At 55.3% G+C, this 22,383-nt stretch overlaps 1 protein-coding gene across 3 annotated transcripts in view; it reads right to left on the reverse strand.

Annotated features, from left to right (window-relative positions):
* Window positions 1-1,777: 1,777 nt before the first annotated feature.
* Window positions 1,778-22,383, reverse strand: part of LOC147575713 (uncharacterized) — a 60,363-nt gene continuing 39,757 nt past the window's right edge. Inside the window, exons 1-6 of one of the 3 annotated variants that reach the window (XM_086683263.1) lie at window positions 15,343-15,547; window positions 13,440-13,501; window positions 4,737-4,852; window positions 4,359-4,562; window positions 3,942-4,057; window positions 1,778-2,188 (exon numbers count right to left, since the gene is read on the reverse strand). In XM_086683263.1, the coding sequence (XP_086539389.1) occupies window positions 3,988-4,057; window positions 4,359-4,562; window positions 4,737-4,852; window positions 13,440-13,501; window positions 15,343-15,352 (462 nt within the window). In that variant the 5' untranslated portion in view covers window positions 15,353-15,547 and the 3' untranslated portion in view covers window positions 1,778-2,188; window positions 3,942-3,987. Of the gene's footprint in view, window positions 4,058-4,358; window positions 4,563-4,736; window positions 4,853-13,439; window positions 13,502-15,342; window positions 15,548-22,383 lie in introns of those variants that run through there. The other 2 variants (XM_086683262.1, XM_086683264.1) reach the window with 2 other exon arrangements.

Raw genomic sequence — 22,383 nt, forward strand, 5'->3', positions numbered from 1 at the left:
CTGAGGGAACAGTCACGTCCTCGGGGATGCGTAGGCTGGCGGTGCAGGTAACTGCCAGGGGCGGCGGGAAGGACGGGACGGTCGGGAGGAGGTCGGTGCTGGACAGAGGAAGCACGGGTTGTAAAGAGAATACTGGAAACGGACGGTTCCCTTTGGAAAGGGACGCGTCTGGCACGCGTGCCGTGTCCCTGCTTTTCTCAAGTCAAGGGACGCGTAAGGAATTGCTGAAACCAACATGCGTCCCTCCCCGCCCCCCGCCCCAGCGTTAAATCATTCTCAGATACTTCATCGTCAAGAGAAACTTTCATGCAAAGCTACAACGGACAAGATTGGAGGAAGTCGGGGGCACGGCCACGGGAGGAGGAACTCGCTGGTTCCGAGCTGGCGACAAGCCGCCTTGCACCCCCGGTGCGCCCGGTGAGGGGTGGCCCCGGCGGGCTGCACGGACCCACGCGCTGGCTTTCCCGGCCTCCTGCACCCGCAGCTTCCCAGGCAGAGATGCCTACGACCTTCTCTCTTTGGTCCAATCTGCTTTACCCTCTTGTCTGATATTTTCCAGGGTTCTTAATCACGAGTGCAGCAGATTGATCAATGACGGATATGAGCAACAGCTTTGCATGCTAACGGTGCCGGATTTTTTATCTGAGATAATATTTCTCTCTTAAAAAGCCTCTGCACGGCTATGTATTAATTAAAATCTAAATACTAAATATTGATTGATGCGTTATCAGGCCATAGCAGTTGGGCTCTGCCACATTGATTTTTTGCTGTGATTTATTATCATATTTAAGAAAAATCATTTTGTGTGATTATACGAGGAAATAGACTTTAGTGAGGGTATAATTCTTTTGTATCACTTTTGTTGTGTGGAGGCCAGGCCCATTCCTCAACTGTGGCTAAGATTGCTGATACCTTCATTGCCTCTTCTCTGTGGCCTCCGCCGGCTAATGCTTTAAGCCTGCTTGGTCTTGTCATTAGAAATAATGGGCACTAGGATTTCCTCCTTAATCACAACTGAGATTAACAGATGGATGAACCCAAGTTCTTAAAATTATCTAGTTATTAACAAGTATTTCTTTTTATCACATTAATAACATTGCTGCAGAGGATTTTTTCCTTAACGAGTAGAATTGAAGCAAAGCCCCAGAACAATGTTCAGGCTGGCCCAACGTGTAACCATTAGTCAATTAATCTTTTTCCTCAGTGCAAAAGCCAGGGGTGTCAGAGCAAACCCTAGCCATGAAGATAAACAGGAACGTGCATCTATCTGAAACAGGCTAAGGCTGTATATGGAAGAATGCACCTGTGCCTATGTGAGTGATTTATACAGTAACAATATGTACCGTTATAGGGAAGAAAAACTTCCCGATTGCTTCAGACACCAGCAAATTACATCCTTCGCCAAACAGTAAGGAGAGAGACACAAAACTGACCACGTGAAAATATTTGCACTTCAAATTACAGATTAAAGTATGAATGGAAATAAAATCACGCTGAGTCATTTAAATTATTGGGCCTAAATATTCCTTGTATTTTATTTTCTTCTCATTTATGAGTATATTCATCTTGTGAGAATAAAACTACTTTTGTATTAATTGAATGACAAAGTCATTCATTGTTTTCCCACTCACTATTTCTTACCTAGGAATCAAAATTAAAGAAAGCTAATGTATTAACTTCATATTTGTGATTTTTTTAAATTATATTCAATGATCCTTAAATTATATGGAATTTCAGCAACAAGGAGGAGCAAAAAAGGCAGGAGGCAGGAGAGGGAGGGGCAGAGGAGGGGAGGGGGACCCAGGTGCTTCCAATAAAGTTTACTTTCAGGGATGCGCACAGCGAGACTAGCCCTCAGGCCCCCTCCGAAGCCCAAGGTCGGACCCGAAATGAACAACACACTGGTCCCTGAGCTGCCCGCGGTCCAGTGAAGGGTCATCCTGAGGCACACACGTGCTATGGGGACGTGGACAGGAGGCATCCAACAGCCACGGAAGCCAGAAGTCGGCGTGTCCGTAATGAAAAGGCACTCGAACCTCGAATGGAAGAACAGGGGTGGAGGGGGAGGCCGCCGGGAGGGGCAGCGGATGCCGATAGCAGGGCTGGAGTCTGGCCAAGAGGTTTTCGTTGGTCATAAGGAGTGTGCATTTTATGGATGTCCAGAAAAATGTATTGTGAATCCCGTCTCCTATATCAGACAGAGAAGAGAGCCTGAAGCTAAATTTGTGGAAATTATTTTATAGGAAAAGCACTAAACCCAGTCCCACCTATAAAACCCTGTTTTCGTCCCTTGGCGTATCTGGTTGAGTTATGAAACAGAAAATAATAATAAGCAGCCCCTCCACCCTTCTTGTCAGCCACGCACACGCCGAAGCATGTGAGGTACACGTGCGAAGGGCCTGTGCCTTTTACTGAACGGTGACCCGAAAAAGCAGCTTAATCTCACCACCGCGTCACCCTAATGCAGCATCTTCCAAAATGAAACACATTTGCCAGCCCCTCGCGTTGGGAGCCCGTCCTGTGTGCCTCATTCCTCGTATGTGGGAAAATACCACCCTCCAAGTTTCTCAAAGTACGTGTGGTGGAGAAAACGCTCTGGTTTTGCCCGAACTTCCTTCACTTGGAGTGGAGGGGGGTCCTGGACAAACGTACTGATCAGTCTCGCTGCCAGCAGTCAGTGGAGCCACCCTGTAGGAGGCGGCAAGCCTGGGGCCTGGGACTCAGAGGTGAACGGTGGGGACGAAGGGAAAGGGCTGGTTCCGACCCGCCGTGGACGTTTGTGGCCAGCCTGTCCACACCCCAGAAGGAAACACCTGGACTGGGTCTGCTCCCGTGGTCACGCGGACTGGGCATGCACACCCCACACGGCGCTTCCCCGGGGAGGGTCACAGAGCATCAGCTGGTCCTGGGGACGCGACACCGTCCACGACAGGGCGGGTGGTTCTCTGGACAATCGCTCTTGCCAGAGATGGTGCAGACAGCCCGGAGTCCAGGCGGGTCGCGCACACGACAATCTGAGCGTCACCTTCACGTCACTTCTGATATGGTCACCCTGAAGGTACCATTTGACGAGCCCCTTGTAAAAGAGCTTTGGGAAAAGTCAACTCTGTAGAAACGTGAATCTACCAAAATGCGACACTTGCCCCCATTACGCATCCCGTCGCCACACTGATGCTGGTTGATGGCAGAACGCAGCACTGAGGAGCCCTTCGCGGCATAAGAAAAGGCAGGAAGCACGTCACTGGGTCACCCAGACGCAGCAGCGTCCCCGTCACACCGGCAGACGCCCCACACAAGGCGGGCTGGCTTCCACCCCAGCCCCTGGGGCCTCGGCACAATCCCCGCACGGATGTGGTTTCCTGTGAGCTGCCTGCTTCCACTCTCCACTCCTTATCGTCACTGGCTCCGTTATTTTCATTATCTTTCCCGTCTTTGTGAGTAACTGTCACCACCCCTTGGTGATTCTGTGTTTTGGTTTCCAGTTACACCGAGGGACCTCACTCAGCCCTGGCATCCTCAACTCCCTAGCCACATTGGCTGCTAAGTGACAGCGAGGTGGCCAGTGTCACCTGAGCTACGCAGGGCCGAGGACAGTCCTGGCAGGAAGCACAGTCCCGAAGTTGGGCGGTGCCCCCCGCCTGGCACGGCACGAGGCACTCTTGTCATGGCTGGGATGGGCACGTCACACAGTCGTTTGTGACTCTGGGTCTGCACGCACCCTGTCCGTCCCGTTGTTGAAAAGTGCTGTTCCCGAGTGAGAGATCACTGAGCCCAGTTTACACATCGAATCCTGCTTTTGCACATCAAAAGGGAGTCATTTGCTCACAGATGTAATTATGTGTGCAATCTTCATTCTTTTTCCTTGCGGGGGGGGGGGGGGGGACATGATGGGTTGAACTGCATCTCTCAGAAAGATACACCAGAGTCCTAATCTCTGGTACCTGTGAACGTGATCTTCTCTGGAAACGGTGTCTGCAGGTGACCCAATCAGGACGAGGTCCTTAGAGTGGCCCCCGTCCACTGCGGCCAGGACCCTCCGAAGGAGAGGACACAGACCCTTGGGGAGAACACAGGGACAAGCGTCAGGTGACACACCCAAAAGCCAAGGATCCCCGAGGACCCGCAGCTGCCACCAGGAGCTGGGCGCCGGGACCAAACCCCCGAAGGGTCTCCAGGAGAGCGTGCCCACCGACACCTGGATCCCAGACTGTCCATGAGTGGAGAGAGCCTGTGTGTCAGCGGGCGGGCGCGGGCTTTGCTGTGGCGGCCCCAGGAAACTGACTGCAGCGCGTGGGTGTGGGGGAAGACCCAAGTCCGTTGTATGAGATGCTCGCACCCGGAACGAGGGCCCTCGTCACCCCTGCTCCTCAAGAGTCAGCTCCAAAGCAGACTTTCGAAGGCCAGCCATCATCATCATCCACAGCAGCCGCCAGAGAGTGCCAATTGCTTTTGTGGCCGGGAGCAAACCACTTGCTGTCTGCAGAGCAATTTCTTCATCTGTAAAGGCAGGAAGTTGGGCTACTGTCTCCGGCACATTCTTTGTGACTTGCGGCCACTGAGATCTGGCAAACAAATGGTCAATCCCGAGTTAGGTTTGAGAGTCCAAATTACGTGCCACCTTTCGCCGAGTCGCGATTTTACTGAAGACCACACAGCGTAGAGGCGACCGGTTAACGCGCAGAACGGGGAGGTGAGTGGGTGGGCTCGCACCTCAAGAGGAAGGGAGATGTGCTCACCCGGCCCGTCTGCCCTGCGCGTCCCGGGCACACAGAGAATCTGGTGACGAGCATCTAAGGTAGCCTGGGATTGCACCCTGGAGAGTTTCCCGCGTCTGCTGTGTTTCAAACATCAGCTGCAAAGTAAAGATGAAACTTTGAAATTACTTTGACGTTTCAAAGAGGCCAGACAAGTTCCCACCTCTGCACGCATGAAGACCACCTCCCGACCCAGCCTTTGCCCCTTGCCGCTGGCCGAGTTGTGCTGATGTCCCCAGTGCCAGAGCCCTGCTGGCCTTGGCAGCCAAGGGCGGCTCAAGGTCGGCGGACGTTCTGAGAACGGGCTCCTGGGCTTGGTTTTGGGCCCTTCCCTCTGCTCTGCCAGGGTGGGAAGCGGTGTGAAGGGCTGACTGATCTCTCCGTTCACGGCAACGTCCGCAGCGTATCAGCCCGCGGCCTACAGCTTTCCGACGTGCTAGGCCCACACCCTCAAAACTGTCCTAAGAGATCTCCTTAGCCTCGCCGCTGATGATCGTCTGCTAAATGCAGAGTTCATACGCCGCCCGAAATAAAAACAAAGCCCGTAAATGCTTATAGATGGACTCAGCGTGCCCAAATCCATTATGGATTTTCCGGCACACTTGAGGAACGTGGCATCACACACACCCTGTGGCCACGCCCTCTGAGAGTAAACTACCTCGATACAAAACCGTGACGCTCTCGTGGACAAACAGCCCTCACTTGGTCACACGTCCCAGTAACTCTGACACACGCCGCGGCTCCACGTTTCCGAACGTCGCCATTTCTTTGCCACCGTCTCTGCATGTTTGAGCGCGTGACCGCTAGAAACATCCACCCAGTATCTGCCCCAGGTGCTTCTGTTCACGCGGGTGGGCATCCCACTAACAGAGAAGGCTGTCTGTCCCCCGTGTCCATGTCCCTGGACGCAGAATCCCGTGGGACATCCATCAGTGCCGTCGCTGAAAGGCAGCTCTGAGCTCCCCCGGAGTGGTTCCCGCTCTGAGAATCCCGGGCCCGCGTTGGCTCTGCTCCCAGCGACAGTCCATTCCAACCGAAGGGAGAGAGATCCGCTCTGGCAATCCTCTCGTGACACTGCCAGGCTGGGAGCCAGCAGAAACCCCCTTCCGCGGCGCCCAGCCTCCCACACTGGCATCGCTGCCCGTGCCCACCGCCAAGGGGCGCAGGAGGCAGGGCCGGCAGAGCGGGAAGCCAAGAGAGGGGCTGCGGCCGCATCGGCCTCCAGCTCGGGGTCCACGGGCAGCTCTCACTGCAGAGACAAACCTGGGGCCAAGGAAGGAAACCCGCGAGTGGGGAGAAAGGAATCCGAACACCCCAGCAAACAAGGTCCCCTGACATCCGCTCGTTCTGGAAGGAGAAGCCTTCCTTGGAACAATGGACAAACTAACAAACAGAAAAGGTCTTGAGAACTGCTGATATGAGAAAAGGTTTCGAGCTATAGTATTCTCAGATACCTTGACCCTCCAAATTGCAGACAAGCCCCCATGAGTATAGGACAGCACAGGTGCAGGCCCTGAAGGGTCCACGTCCGGAAGCTGTCTCTGTGCCACACGCCTCCGCCTTGCCTGTCGGGGCCCCGCCGCTCGGCTCTTTCTCATGGAACCGGGCTGTGGTTTCCACACTCATCCCCACACCGCCCTCGGCCTCCACCAGACACCAGTCGTGGCCACACGTTGTCCCCAGTTTCCAACCACACACCCCTCCACAGGGCTCACTGCCTCCAGGAATTTCCTCCTAAGACCGGTGCTAAGTGCGTCACACAGCAGAGCGTTGGCGGTTCCGTGTCCGGGCTTCTGGATGGCCAGGCAGCACGGGGCAGGGGGGTCCCGAAGCCCCACGGGGGCCTCACGGTGCGCTCGCGGACACACGCTGCCCGCAGAAGCGGTTTGGCATCAGCCGTCGCTGTAGACACGAGCTTGGCAGGACGGGACCGTGTGCTTCCCGACCGCTGCCCTAAGCCTCCCTTTCCGCGGCAGGCAGGTGTGGGTTTTCAGCCCCCACGGGACCTGACCAGCCACGGCACAGCCCACTTACCCACACTGGTGACTGGAAATCCCAGAGGAGAAGCTGCTTAATTAAAAGTCAAGTAGACATTTATGATGTGTGCAGTGTGCCCATTGCGTGACGACCTGGGAGCTCTGATTGCATTTGTAATTATTTCGTACGTCCCAGCTGCAACACGGTGACGCCACAGAGACCCGGAGCCTGTGTGCCTCCCGGATCAGGGGCACATCCTGCTTCCAAGGAATCGATTCGCGAACACAAAGACGCAGACGGGGTAAGACAAGGTGCACACAGCGGACTGAGCTCACCTGTCTGGGTGCACCCTGAGTTGGTCAATCGGAGGCCCCACCCCCTCCTCTGGGGCTCCCAGCTTCCTGGTGACACACCAGGGGGTCAAGCTGCCGCCCGGGCGCCCTTGCAGTGACTTCAAGGATCAGCCACTCGGACCGCTTGGCCTTTATGAGGCGCAGGACACAGGCACCTGCGTGACCGCCCGCCTCTGTGGTCGAGATTCTGTCCTTGTCCCTCAGCAGTAACGCTGTGACGGCCCAGCTGCCTGTGTGGAGCGAGGTGTTCCCAGCACACACCTAGCTTCTGTGCAAAGCTAAACAGTGCACATTTGTGGTGGGTTTTCGAGCCCTCACTCCGTGGGAATGCCTGTGACAGGGCTCCAGGCCTGAGCAGGCCTGCCCCTTGGAGGAGGCCACACAGACCCTCAGGGCAAGCTCGGGTGACCCCACGGACGTACACAGAGACCAAGGGGACATGGCTGGGGACTTCGTCAGTTGGGACCATGAGTTGCTGGTCACAGAACGCCCTCACTCCTGCCCCCTTCCCCGGGAGGGTCACTTTCTCCGGGGAAGACGCCCCTTTCCTCCAAATCCAGGGTCTCCTCATGTGCTCGACGGAGCGTGGGAGGGTCAGAACACAGACACGTGGCCAGCAGCCAGTTCCTCTGAGAAGGTCCAGGGAGCGGGCCCCGGCCCAGAGTGACGGTGGCCGGCCCACGCAGAGAGGTCTTGAACGGACAGCATCCTCGGGGAGCACGTGTCTGTGGGCATCAGGAAGGACCTCACCAAGAGGAGGCTGTGTCCAGACCTTATTCCAAGTTCTTGCAAAACTCCCAGGTCAAGACCGGAACCAGGGTCCCCACTGGACTCGATACTCGGTCCAACTCGCAAAAGACATCACTTGCACCTGGGTGCCCATTGGGTGTGGTGGATGGGATGGACGCACTAATAAAAGGGGCTCGTCGGGCGCTAAGAAGCCGCCACGGGGACTTCCACAGGGACTGCCAGGGCCTGGGCACGTGGTCCACATGGACGCCCAGCGGCAGAGAGGTCTGCCCGAGATGGTTCAGGAGACGGGGCGATGGCTCCTGCTCCTTCAGGGGAGTGAGCATGGCAAGGACTGTGTTCACTCAGGCCACAAGCGCCTCTGTGTTTATGGGGTCCCCACAGTCAATAATTCCGCTCCCCGCGAGCTGAGGCCCCAGCCCCAAATCTAGCGTTGGGCGGCCCTTGGCCGAGCATGGGGCAGTGGTGGGGACTCAGTTACAAGCCCAGGCCTGCTTCCCTCAAGAGGACCCATCCCCGCGACCCGCAAGAGAGAAGTTTAAACAAAACTCACAAAACTCCTTCTGGTGGGGAGTTTAAGTTAATCCTCTGGGGACGGGGACAGGGGTGGGGGGAACGTCACAGAGCAGACTCAGAACCTGCCACCACCCCTACCCTGAGCTGACCACCAGCGGTGAGGGAACGGAAAAGGGTCGAATAAACAGCAGCTGCTACATCCCAGGCAAGTGCAGACCTGAGGGACCATGGTCATGGAGTCCCGTCCTCTGATATATTTTCATTTCTTTTTTTTAAAGTTTATTTTATATATTTTGAGGGGGGAGGGGCAAAGAGAGAGGGAGAGAATCCCAAGCAGGCTCCACACTGTCAGCACAGAGCCTGATGAGGGGCTCGAACTCACGAACCGTGAGATCATGACCTGAGCTGAAGCCAAGAGCCGGACGCTTAACGACTGAGCCACCCCAGTGCCCCTGATGTGTTTCCATTTCTGAATTGTTGCAGTGTTCGCTCAGGGAGACCGATAGCAGAAAAGCAGTTAAAGGGTGACCACAATTTGTGCTCATTAAGTAACCTCTTGTGTCGGATGCAGCAACGCATATGGTCGCCTTTCCTGGTAATACCAAAGATAATATATTCACTCTTCCGATAAGTTCACAACAACGAAGAATAAATGTGCTTTTGATCTCACAAGAAAGTCACAGAATACAGAATAAAACCGGTTTTGTCCAATTAGCTGCAAATAAATCCATAATTTGTGTTCAAACCAACATAGCTGCTGTTCACTCTACTCACGTAATAGACGAAGGTTGTTCCTGAATTGCGTGGCCCTCCTGAGGCGGTAATGCTCACCCTCCTGGGGGCCAGGAGCCCAGGACCACTCCCAAGGGTGGCAAACACTGAAAATCTAATCACGTTTAAATGCGACTCAGGGCAACCCAATTTCTCAGGATGCACTTTACGGAAAGCAAAGCCCCCATGCTTTCTCTCGGGATGGCGGTGGGGTTTCTGCCCCACAGAAAGTGTACTCTGAGGTCTGTGAAAAAGAAATCCGGCCTAGGACCTTTCGACGCCAGGATGGGATTTAGGATAGAAAACGCACACACTTCTCATGACTTCCCGACCATCCAGCGGGAAGAGACCCGCCGTCTGGTGGCTGATTCTTTGCACAAACACACTTAAGGTTTGGTGGAGATTTTTTTAAATCACAACATGATATTGCTTTAATTCTCTGTGAAATTGGGGCATTGTGACAAAATAATAGCGACCAAATTATCTCTGTGCGTTGATATGACTACAGTGTGTGTTTAACGTGGAATAGGAGTACCTGGTATATTTGTGTTTACAAAGTCTTTGTACGGTTCAAGCACCACGTGACTAGGAGGAGAACAATTCCAACTAATTCCAGTATGAATTATCATGACAGTTCCCAGCAAGAAACGAGGGTTCTGAAGCGTGCGTGCCAGAGATGCACACTCGTACCGTTAGCACAATTAGCGGGCGACGATGTAAAATGAGGTGCCGAAAGGGCCCGGCGAGGGCGGAGCAATTAGACATTTCCACAACAATTACCCAAATACACCACATTTTTTGATGGCTCAGTTCTTAATTAAACACAGAAATGCGGAGAACACCCCAAATACATCTATATGTTATGTAACGTTCATTACAGGCCTTTTACATTGTACCTTCTCTATATTGACGTTTTCAGCCACAATCTGATAAAAAAGAAATCGTCCGTAAACGCAAACTGAAAGAACGCAAAAAGTTAATAAAGCGGAAAATTCAAGCAAAATAAATTGTGCTTTTTTACTTTTCAAATAAATACGCGATGTGTGCCTCAATCACAGAGGTGCCTTTCACTTTCACCTGACACAAGCCGCCTGTCACCTCTGAGGACGCCGTGTGTGGTGCTGCGGCCAGGGCCAGGAGCAGGGGGAGGAGTATCGGGTGTAAGTCAGTCAACAACTCACCTCTCTGCCTCATCTAGCATCTTCCCTCGTGTAAGACCCGTTACTCGCCTTTCAAAAGTTCAAAGACTGAAGAAAAGGACCGAAAGGTGAAGTACGAGGGTCTATACTCTGCAGAAAATCTAGTACATGAAGTTAGCTTTTCAGAAAAACATACCAAATTGGCCTGATTTTTAAAAAAATTGGCGCCTGGGGGGCTCAGTTGGTTAAGTGTTCGACTTTGGCTCAGGTCACCATCTCACGGTTCGTGGGTTCGAGCCCCGCATCGGGCTCTGTGCTGACGGCTCGGAGCCTGGAGCCTGCTTCGGATTCTGTGTCTCCCTCTCTGTCTGCCTCTCCCCTGCTCATGCTCTCAAAAATAAATAAACATTAAAAAATGAAATTAAGAAAACATAAAAACATATCAGCATCATAAAAAAGAAAAAAGATGGGTTAGACCAACTAAAAAAGATGTGGAAAGTTACCAATAAAGGCACGTAGACTAATTATACAGCCTTGTCGCATTGCTTCTGCTCGTTCTTATTTTTCGGTGGCCGGTATTTCTCCCGCTCCCTCCTGCTCTCCTGTCCCGTCCCATATGGGTACTCGTGTTGCTGTTGGGTGTGTTCTTACAAATGTGACCATACCTGCTTCACTCCCCTAACGCCAAATGTGCTGTGGGTCTGGCACCTTAGTCTGTCCGTCCTTTGTAACGGTTGACGGTTTCCCATGTGCTGTTTAATAAATGCTGTGGAAGTTACATCCTCCAATGTAAAACACTTTCGTTCACAATATTAAATGAAAAAAATGTAGTACATTAAACTAAAGACACACCAGCTCAGAAAAAGTTTACACATGAACCTTATTTTTCAATCAGAAAGCTAATCTGGGGTTTAAATATGGATGAGAAGACACATATGTTAGTCTGAAAATAAAACACGACGTGGGGTCAAACTATAGCCTTAATTTTATTTTATTTTATTTTATTTTTTATTTTTTTTTTTTAACATTTATTTTTGAGACAGAGAGAGACACAGCATGAACGGGGGAGGGGTAGAGAGAGAGAGGGAGACACAGAATCGGAAGCAGGCTCCAGGCTCTGAGCCATCAGCCCAGAGCCCGACGCGGGGCTCGAACTCCCGGACCGCGAGATCGTGACCTGGCTGAAGTCGGACGCTTAACCGACTGAGCCACCCAGGCGCCCCTGTAGCCTTAATTTTAAGAAACCATATTACTTGGCACAGCCACTATGGAAACAGTAAGGAGGATCCTTGAAAAACTAAACTTGAACCGCCCTTCGATGCAGCAGTCCCACACGGGGCATGTTTCTGCTGCACACGGAGTGTGGCCCCAGGCGATGTGGCATTATTCACGGCTACCGCAGCCTCGCAACAAGAGAGGAGGGACTCGATGTCCTGGAGTCTCATTCAGGCGTAAAAAGAGAATGAGATCTTGTCATTTGTGGCAACGACGGACCCAGAGGGCATCATGCTAAGCGAAGTGAGCCGGACAGAGAAAGACAAATACTGTGTTCTCTCTTACACGCGGAAGCTAAACGGAAAACAGTCGAACTCAGTAGAAACAGCAGAACGGAGGTTGGAGGGGCTGGGGAAACAGGGAGAGCGGCCCAGGGGACAAACTTCCTGCCGCAGGAAGTCCCGGGGCCTCCCGTAGAGCACAGCGACGCAGACACTGGACCATCTACGCTTTGCCACAGACACACACAGGGAGCGGCCGGGGTGACAGATGTGCGCTTACCCTGACTGTGGCAATCACCTCGCACACACGCGCGCGCGCGCACACACTCCTACACACCTGTGTCAACTATACCGCTGCAGAGCTGAAGGGAGAAAGGGCGTCTTACATGTAATACTGAGATACAAAGAAACATCTGCACGGTGTTTAGAATTAAATACGCCGAGAGCAAACCGCATCACCTCCCTCTCGCCTGGAAGGAAAGGGAGTGCTCTGGGAAAGCGGCACTTCTGGCACGAGCGGCCACGTCGGCCAAGCAAAAGCCTGGCGCGTGTGCACCGCAGACAGGCCTGTCACGGCTGCTGCCGGAACTCAGTCGTGTGTGCGCACGGCAGAAACACCCTTCCCGGGCGGGCGGTGTTCAAGCTGGGCCTTGGCCCAAACGCACCAACAAGTGAGCAGTCCTAGCGGCGTCCCCACACGGCAGAAGTGACCACGCCGATAACGTGTGATCTCCCAGGACGCCTCCCGTCTTCTCCCTGGGCCCACCACCTGCGGAAGCCACGGTCAGTGAGCAGGATTGCGGAGGCCCTCGTCCTAGTCACCCGGGAGCGACGAAGATTCGCGCTCGGCAAAGGCCTAGGTCACGGCCCCGCCCGCTGGTCCTGCCTCCCTGGTGCACAGGGTCCGGACGTAAGACTCAGTCCTCTGACTCGGTGGACGTCCACTCCAGTGTCCTGAAAGGGAGTCTCATGTGCAAAGGCAAACATCTAACGCCTCCGTTTTCTTTTGTATGCTCCCCAAACCGAGGTGTTAAAACTTCTATGAACGCCGAGTAGCCTGGGTGTAGAATTCGGAGGGCAGTGACCTCTCTATCGGATGATGTTGCACGTGCATTTTCTCTTTTGCCCCCATATGTCTGATCATCGGGAAGTGAAAGGCAGTCTGGGGACACTTCATTTAATAGATGTGTTCTGAAATGTGTAGGATGAATTCTGTCAATTACATCGAGTTTTCCCATCCAGCTGCTTTGTGCCTTTGAGGATATTTACCTCAGTTACACAGATCTTGTCTGCCATGTTGCCCAGCAGAGACGCGCCCGCACGTGTGTGTGCTGTGTCCCCTGGACAGTGACCTGTCATCTCTGTCACTGTTCCGCCAGCGGTGTCCTTCTGAGGTGCAGTCACCCCCAAGCAAGCTTGTCCTTGAGTGTGCTGTCGCGTCCTGCCACTGGCCACACTCTGGAGGCCAAGACCTTCTCCCTCACGAGGGTTTGGCCGTTGTTAGTTGAGACTTCCCGTGGTTGCTTTAAGTTCCTTGAAACTAAGCCTTCAAATGGTGAACATTCTCTAAAAGCATTATAACTTTTAATAACTTCAAAAATCTGTGACGCATAACAAAAATACTTCTTAATAATTCATGCTCAGACTTAAGCTGTAAAATCACTCACTGCCAATGAGTCCTACCGTAGACCACAGCCCTGTGGTTCCATCATTGCTGTGCTCATTTACAGAGGTTTCCAAGTCATCTGTAAAAACAAGGTATTGGTTGTTTTTATCCTCAAAAACACCCATACATTCTGAGAATGGAGAAAAAACTATCATCTGGAGAATTTCTCACGTGATCTACAGTAGGGGGGGTGAATGGGGAACATGGGCATCTAATTCTGGAGCCAAAAACATGTTCCTATGCAAGAGCTCAGCCACAGAAAAAGCCCAGCGGACACAGCTGCCCCTCAACCACAGTGTGGGCCCTCACCATAGAGTGTCCGGGTCATGGGGTCATGGCCAGACCTCGAGGGGGCCGCAGGCTGGCTGGGCAGGCTTGTCCTCCATTTGCCCGCCACATGCCTTGGTCACCTCCTTGCCCCAGATGCGGCTGGGCCAACTCGATGCTCGCAGATCCCAGTCGCCAGCCCTACAAGCTGGCACGTCCTGGCACCTCTCGGCCCGAGGCCCAGCCAGGTGACTCTCCGTCCATCCTGCACTGACATCCCAAACCCACCGTGTCCCACCCCGCACACCTGGCTCACGCCTTGGGCCGATGTTGGTGAGCACCTCTCCTCCTGACCCGAGTCAGCAATGGGGGCCTCTGACCTCACCTCCCTCACCCGTCCAGGACGGTGGCCAACAGGCACCCCTGCGTGAACTAGTTAGCAACTCCTCAACTACGCCTTTCCCTTAATTAACAACAACAACAGCAATAACAAAAACAGGGGCACCTGGGTGGCTCAGTCAGTTGAGTGTCCGACTTCGGCTCAGGTCATGATCTCACGGTTTGTGGGTTCGAGCCCCGCGTCGGGCTCTGTGCTGACAACTCGGAGCCTGGAGCCTGCTTTGGATTCTGTGTCTCCCCCTCTCTCTGCCCCTCCCCTGCTTGTGTTCTGTCTCTCTCTCAAAAACAAATAAACATTTTTTAAAAATTAATAAAAACAAAACAAAACAAAAAACAAGTCTGTCTGTCTTCAACAAATACTCAAATACACAATCGATCACCAATTCCTTTGTATTATACCTCTAAACATTTTTTTTTTTTTTTTTGGTAAATGTTTATTATTATCATTATTACTTATTTATTTATTTTTGAGAGCGAGAGAGAGACACAGAGTGCAAGCAGGGGAGGGACAGAAAGCCATCAGCACAGAGCCCAACACGGGGCCAGAACCCACGAACATCAAGACCATGACCTGAGCCAAAGTGGATGCTTAAGGACTGAGCCCACCAGGCGCCCCTGAATATCTCTTGGTTATAGAATTAATCCATTTCAGAGCAAGATGTTTCCCCACATCCTCGTCACTGGGCTCCTCACCTTCCCTGGCCACACCCCATTTGTCACCGTTGATTGTAGCAGAGGGAGTTATCTTCACCTCGACAGCAGGAGTGCGGCCCGCCGGCCAGGGGAGGGCCTCCAGGTCCAGATGCAGGGGCGTCCTGTCAGCTGGCGGGGCCCCTCGGGAAGGGAAGGGGCAGCCCCCCGGTACAGCCGCTCGCGGCACCCCCACCAGGCCCCGGCCCAGCCCCCACTCCTGTGCAAGTCGCGTCCTCGCAGCCTCCTTCGGCTCCGCCGTCTCCCCCAGGCCACCTCCCTTCTCCCGCTTCCCTCCGCACACATGGTCCCAGCGGGCCAGCTCCCGGGGCCTCCGACACCTGCCTTACCCACCCCAGGTCCACCCTGCCGGCGGGGGGCTGCAACGAGATTTCTCTGACCGTGAAACCCCTCTCCCAGCGCGGCCGGGAGCGCCCGGGTTCCCGGCCGTGCGCGGCACTGCGTCTGCCACGAGGGTTTCAGCAGGGAGCTGACCGCCACGTTCTGGTCCTCGAAACTGTCACTTAGCACGTTCAGACCGCACCGTAAGTTTCATCCGCCCACCGTTTTTCATGGCGCCTTCGGTACACGCTTGTGTCCCGAAAGTTTTCTTCACAGACCGAGCGATCCTCGTTTTCGGAAGACGTGGTCTTGCAACGTCCTGCGAGCGTCCCTGACACAGCCACAGCCTGAAACTGTGGCCAACGCCTGCCGTCACGTGACTGTGCGGGAACAGCTCCGGCCCGAGCGCCGCACGAGGTTTCCGACGCGCGTCACTTCCGGGAAGCACGTGAGCGGAGAGGGTCTCGCGAAATCGTGCCCGGTTCCCGGCGGCCAGCGCGCGGTGACGCGCCAAGCGAGCGCCGCGCAGAGACCTGCCCCCGGTGCCCACGGACGGCTGGCCCTCCCTTCCGACACCTTCCCCCTCGCTGATCCTGGCCACCGCGCGGCCAGGACGTCGCCAGGGCAGCAAGTACCGCCACCTGGCGACATTCACGTGCACGCTGACGATCAAGAGGAAAACCGCTGTCTGTCCGTTTCTCTGACGGAAAAGCGGCAGGTCGACGCGAGCGCTGCCATTTTGTGTTGCTCCGAGCGAAAGGGCTGCCGGGAGGCGTCAGAGGGAGACGGGAGCTCACGTCGGCGTGGTGCGATTCGGTGACTCTCTGCAGAGCGAAGCGCCGCCTTCTGCTACCGGCCGCTTGGAAGGGTCGAAACCGAAACGTCCGTGACGGCATCGGATGGCCGTTTCCGCGTTTGCGTACAGTCCCCGCAGCAAACTCACCAAACGCGTGTTCTGGGCCCGGACGGTCCCCGCCACCCGCCCACCCGTGCAGTCAGGGGCCCCTGGGCCGAGTTGTGTCCGCACAGGGCCCGGGAGCGGAGTCGCTGGGCTGCACTTGCTCCCTCCTACCTTCCCCTTCCTACTGCTGGCGGGTGGCTGACCGCTCACACCAGGCCCAGGCTGTGCCGCCGTTTCCAGTGTCTCTGCCACGTTCCCCACCTCCACAGACACCGTTTCTGTCCTATCCTGTACTTTGAAATTTTTATCTCCTCCCGTTTAGCCCGAGCAATAGAAGGTTCTAATGACCAGGCAAGAGTTTTTATATAAGCGGAGGCGACTTTCTCAAAACACAATCCTGCAAAGGTTCAGAGACCACGGAAGGAGCTCCTTGGAGAGGCCGGGGTGTGGCCGGTGTGAACTCAAAGGAGGGGCTGAGCTCCCGGGCACAGGCACGCCTTCGCCCACGGCTACCCTGCCGTCCACAGAGCTCCAGCGGTGCGGCCCTGGACAGGGGACCAGAGCCGTGCTGACCTCGGGCTGCACCACATGGCATGGGTGACAATATGCACTTTGCACTCTGAGGGGCTGAGGACACGGTGTGCACCGTGGACGAACAGTACGTGATCTCATTGCAGGACGCACGTGCACAAACCATGTAGCCTCCATGACTGCTAAAAAATAAGAGTAAATAAGAAAAGAGGAACCAGAGAAGAAAGTATACACATAATCTGGAAGCACTTCCTCAAAGAAAAATGTCAAATTGGATCTGAAAATGGTCGAGGAAGTGAAAGCAGAGACTGTTGCAGATGAGTTAGATGTTCAAAGAGGGGAAGGGAGTGGGGCTGACAGGGAGATGGCTTCTGTGGGACAGAGGGGCCAGGTGGGAGGGAAGGAGCTGAGGGCGTCTGGACAGGTACATCTGCAGAAGAAAATGTAATCTGCCCCAAAACCCCACCAAACAATAGCAGCCATGACAGGAGGGACAAGGGCAAAATGCTCTTGCCCAGCGCTCCGGAGGAAGACGATACGGCACTTACAGAGACGGCACATGCCCAGCAGAAGGAAAATACACCGTGCAGAAGATTCTGGACGTCAGCCTTGGCAGACTACGCGTCAGCGGCAACAGCAACTTGCACCACAACCAGGATGTGCCGCGCTCCGTGATGAGCCTCCCGAGAAGACAAAACAAGTGCAGACTCCATTACCAATAACAAGTGACCTTGGGCATGTCCTTAATATCCCTGAATCTACATCGATACACCTGTAAAATGGAATAGGTAAAACGTTCTCCAGAACAATTGGAGAAACCAAGGAAATCGAAGGGGTCCCGGCAGGATGCTGGCCATGTAGGTGTTCAGCGAAGCTGCCGTGGGTGTGAGGCACTGAGAGGAAGCACGGGGCACGTGTCTCCTGGAATCAGCTCAGGAAACCTCCCAGGGGCAGGGTGACAACTTTCACCAGTGGGCACGTGGATGTGTTCACGCATCTCAGAGAAACCCTCCCCTGCCAGCCCCTCTCGAGCCCCACGGCACTGTTGCCCACAGAGCAGCACCTGCTGTGGCCCGAGGTCCTGGAGAGGACACAGGCAGGCACTTCTGACCCGGGCCCACAAAAGCTGGTTGTGAAATGGATTTAAGAATAACATGAGGGGTAGGGGTGCCTGGGTGGCGCAGTCGGTTAAGCGTCCGACTTCAGCCAGGTCACGATCTCGCGGTCCGGGAGTTCGAGCCCCGCGTCGGGCTCTGGGCTGATGCCTCGGAGCCTGGAGCCTGTTTCCGATTCTGTGTCTCCCTCTTTCTCTGCCCCTCCCCCATTCATGCTCTGTCTCTCTCTGTCCCAAAAATAAATAAACGTTGAAAAAAAAATTAAAAAAAAAAAAGAATAACATGAGGGGCGCCTGGGTGGCTCAGTCGGTTGGGCGTCCGACTTCGGCTCAGGTCATGATCTCGCGGTCCGTGAGTTCGAGCCCCTCGTCAGGCCCTGTGCTGACAGCTCAGAGCCTGGGGCCTGTTTCAGATTCTGTGTCTCCCTCTCTCTGACCCTCCCCCGTTCATGCTCTGTCTCTCTCTGTCTCAAAAATAAATAAACGTTAAAAAAAATAAAACAAAAAAGAATAACATGAAATGAAATCTAACCAGAGCTAAATTATATGGAAAGGACCGGGACCTTTCAGATCCACAGCAGAGATCCAATTGGAGAAAATGAGATCGTAGCTGTGCCTTGAATATGTGAGCAAGCGTGATTTCTCTTCTCAAATTCGCCGTAACAAATAAGCGGCCACGGTAGTTCAGTTTATCAAACGGAGCCGCGCCGTTTCCTAAGCTCTGCGGGTGCCTGATAGCGGAGAAGAGGGCGCCTGGGAGAAGCGAGTCCATAGCGGAGACGGGGTCTCCTGCCTGAGCATCTCCTCTGCGGTGTGGATGAGTTGGTGATGGGGACACGGGAGACCCGTCACATCACGTGCTCCTTCCAAACCTCAGCTCTCTCTTCGGGCCTCTGAGCGGGCCCACTGCCCCAAGCCCCAGAGGCCAACCACCTCTATCCTCGCTCCGCCCTCACTCCCTCCCAGAGCCCGGCCTCCGGGCCTGCACCCTAGCGCACCCTCTCTGGTTTCAAGATCATGTCCCCTCTCCTCCTGCCTTCCAGAGCCTCGGGTTTCTCCGCACCCTACTCTCTATAACATTCTCTCTTTGCCACTAACACCTTTATTAGTGTCCGCGTTTCTCACCTGCCTGGTCCCCTCTTCCAGCCAAACGTTTTCCCTCTCGGCCTCTGAGCACGCCTGTCCTTCCCTGTGCTGGGAGGAGGCCCAGTTGGCCAAGAGGCCGGGGAGGAACTCACTGTGGAAGAGCAGAGCCGTCCCTCCTGTGAGCTGAGCTTAGCGAGGATAAACACCCACAATACTGGCATCACCCAGGGCCCCGAGGAGCCAGTGACACAGGGCGCCCGGCTTTGTGAGCCATGCCATGGAGAGGCTGGCTGACGTCAGTACCCTGCAGCTCTGCCTCCTTGGGGAAGTCTGCAGCCAACACTCAGAAGAGTGGGAACCCTTTGTAAAGCGAGTAAACTTCGGCTTTCAAGCCTATGCAATCTGGTTTCATAGGGTTCCTTAAAGCAGACAGCGCCTGTGTAGAAGCAAGCATTTCCAGACTTCAGGCAAATCCACTTTTCATCTAGTGATCAGAATTGTTACAAAAGATTCTTTTTTTTTTAAACTTTCTAATTCCAAGAAGATCCCTGTCTTTGGGGGACAGTGTGCCCCTCACTGAAGGGCAGGGACCCCCTCCGACCATGCAGGAGCTCTGCGTCCCCTCTTCCAGTCTGATTTCAGGCAGAAGAGTCTGCAGGAAGCGAACGCACACAGCTCAAGGCACAGGAAGCACAACCGCCCGACACTGGTTACCAGTGGCGAAAAGAGGCAGGACTGGCTGGTGGCCTCAGGGGCACGTGTGGGCCCTGGAACCCTGAAGAAGTCCTCTTTCCCTGGCCAGGGTGTCACCAAGGCTGAGAGAGACACCTCCCCCTCAGGCTCCTGCCCTGCGGGCCAGGCGGGAGGTGGCCCCCGTGTCTGGACATACCTGCTTATTTATTTAGCTAATCAAGTCATACGGCATGGTTTCAGTATGAGGCTGCTCCTTCTGCTGTCCTGGCGTTCCTTGTCGTCTTGTTTTTATTTTTTTCCCTGGAGAATGTGAAGGGACTCTAATCTGTGTGATATTTGTTCCTCCTCTCCTGGGCCTGACCTGCCAGGACAGTCTGAAAGATCTGTTCTGCTAATAGCCCAGTGCACGGGTTCACAGTGAAGACATCCATCCTTAAACAGGAGCACCTGATGGCCTTTGTCCCCGTCACCGTGGTTCAAGGACTCTGGGTGAGTGCCTGGCCCACAGGCCTGGCCTTCTGCAGAATTTCAGCTCTGCACTTCTGCAGAGCTCGGAGCCAAAGCAAATGACATTTGTGATAATGAGAAAGCCAAGACGGATGGGAACGGTCACATCAAAGTTGTGCCCGCTTTTCTGAAACTTCTTTGAACATGTTAGGAAGACGGGTGTGCTGTGCTCTGCGGCCAGGGGGATGGGGAGGGGGTGCCTCCCACGCGGACAGTGCGCCCCACGCACAGGGCCGGGGCAGGGGGCGCCCGGGGACAGTCCTGCCTGCGTGCGCTCCGGCGGCCCCCACCTAGCAGAAGACGGCTTGGGGCCACTCTGACGCCACGTCGCCACCTCCCCCCCGCCCCCCCCCCCCTCCACCCTCCCGGGCCGGCACACGGCTCTGGGAGCCAGGACGACTGCGGGGCTGCGCGAGGTCACGAAATCACTCGTGGGGGTTCGTCCAAGACGCCTCCAGGCTGCGACCAAGCGAGGTGGCCTGGCGTGGAAGGGTCGGCGCCAAAAGGGTGAGGGTGGGAGGGGCCCCAGAGCCTGGTCCTGGGCGGGGGTCGGCCCGAAGAGGGCGGTGGGCTCAGCGGGGAGTGAGCCGGGACCGCCTCCGGCCTGAAGCCGACGGCGCCCCGCCCCACCTGGCAAGACCCGGGCCCGCAGGCGCCGCCCTGGGGACCCCCCCCTGCGCAGCGGGGCCGGACCTCCCTGGGGCAGGCCCGACGGGGAGGGGCCGCGGAGTGGCTTTGTCCCATAGAAGGAGCGGAATCCAGGCTACGGGGGGGGGGGGGGGGGGGGGGGGGGGAAACCCTTGTGCCCGCAGCCCCCGCGGCGCTAATTAGGAAACCGCGGAGGTTGGGGAGGGGAGGCCCCCAGCCTGCTTGTGCCCGAGGGTTGCAGAAGTGCGGGGGGGGGGGGGGGGGGCAGAAGTGCGGGGAGGGGGGCGGTTGGGGCGGGGGTGTCGAGTGAAAGGGTCCCCGAAGACCGCCGCCTGTCTACACCAGAATCGAAGCCTGTAGAATCGAATTCGACGCGGGGCCGAAGAGGTTCCAGGACTCAGAAGTTGGGGTCCTGCTTGCGTCCCCCTCCCCCCGCACCTCTAAGTCCCTCCTCCCGAAAGGCGCCCAAAACTCTCTTTGGAAGGGGCCTGGGCGTCCAGAGGCGCCTGCGGGGACACCCGCGCGCTGGGGGTGGGGGTGGGTGGGTAGTGGGGGGTGGGGAGGCTCGTCCTCGCGCCAGGACTGCCCGGCTGGCGCGGGGGGCGGGGCGGGGGGGGGGGGGGGAGGGGGCAGGAAATGCCGTTAATTGGGGGAAATGCACACCAATTGCGCGGCGGCCTTTGATGTGCGCCTCCGGGAGCGGCCCCTCCACGCCGGCGAGCCCACCCGGCGTGCGCCCCACTCCCCGCTCTCCCGCGAGCGCAGCCGGCCGAGCGCCAAGGACGTGTGACATTGGTGTGGAAAAGCAGGGGGCCGTGGGTCTCCTTCCGTCACGCAGCTCTCGTGGGGCCCCTTCCGTCTCTCCCCGAGCCCCTGGCCTCCCGGCGCCCCGGGTCCCGGGGGCGGGGTGGGTGGGGAGGCCGCGCGCTGCGGAGCACGGCCACGCTGACCGCGGTCGCGGAGCAGGAGCGGCCGCCGCGTGTCGGCCCAGCGTGCGTCCACATACAAATATAGTGCTCGTCCAAATGACATTCCGCTCACTCTCCCTCTTGCCCCCCCCCCCCTTTTCTTTTCATCATCAGCAAATAAAGATTAGCTGGTAAGATTATAGAAAGCGTTTCCAGGCTGGCGCTGATCTTTATTCCAGAGGCTTTGTGATGATATTGATGATGATGATGGTCAAGTGGACAGTTTGATTTTTGTGTTTGGAGCTAGTTATAAAGAATCAATATTATATCAAGGGGTAACTTTCGTGATAAAGGACTTTAACCACTCTGGCTATTCATCATAAGTCTGTAGCAAGCAGATAGGTCAAAAGAAATTATATTGCACTAAAGAGTGAGCCTTCTTATCTCTCCCATACCAGGGGAATAGGGACAAGCCGATCGATACAGTAGCTGGTGTATGCTTCTTGCAATTATCAATAGCTGCTTTCGCCTTTTGAGGCCTGCATCTAATAATGCAAGCTAATAATAATCGTTTGAGCCTCCCTATGAGCAAGGAGTGAAAGTCGGAGCGGGCCGGCATTATTTATGTAATCACAGGGGCCGAAGTGCCCCTCCTAGGTCTACGTGCAACCCAGATACACAGTCCAATGGTCACAGAAGTACTGTCACGTCGTTTGCGTCGGCAAGTGTGAGCACTGTGGCCATGTGCGGACGCTTCTCTGCGTGACAGAAAAAGCCACCAAATGTTTGCCTGGGATGCCTGCCGGCCAGGTAGCCACCGTCCTGTGGCGAACATTCGAGATGCCACAGAGCACAGTCCTAGACGGATTGTACGC

Source organism: Puma concolor, chromosome D3 (genome assembly GCF_028749965.1).
Source record: "Puma concolor isolate L17-30 chromosome D3, mPumCon1.1.hap2, whole genome shotgun sequence".
Classification (NCBI taxonomy): Eukaryota; Metazoa; Chordata; class Mammalia; order Carnivora; family Felidae; genus Puma; species Puma concolor.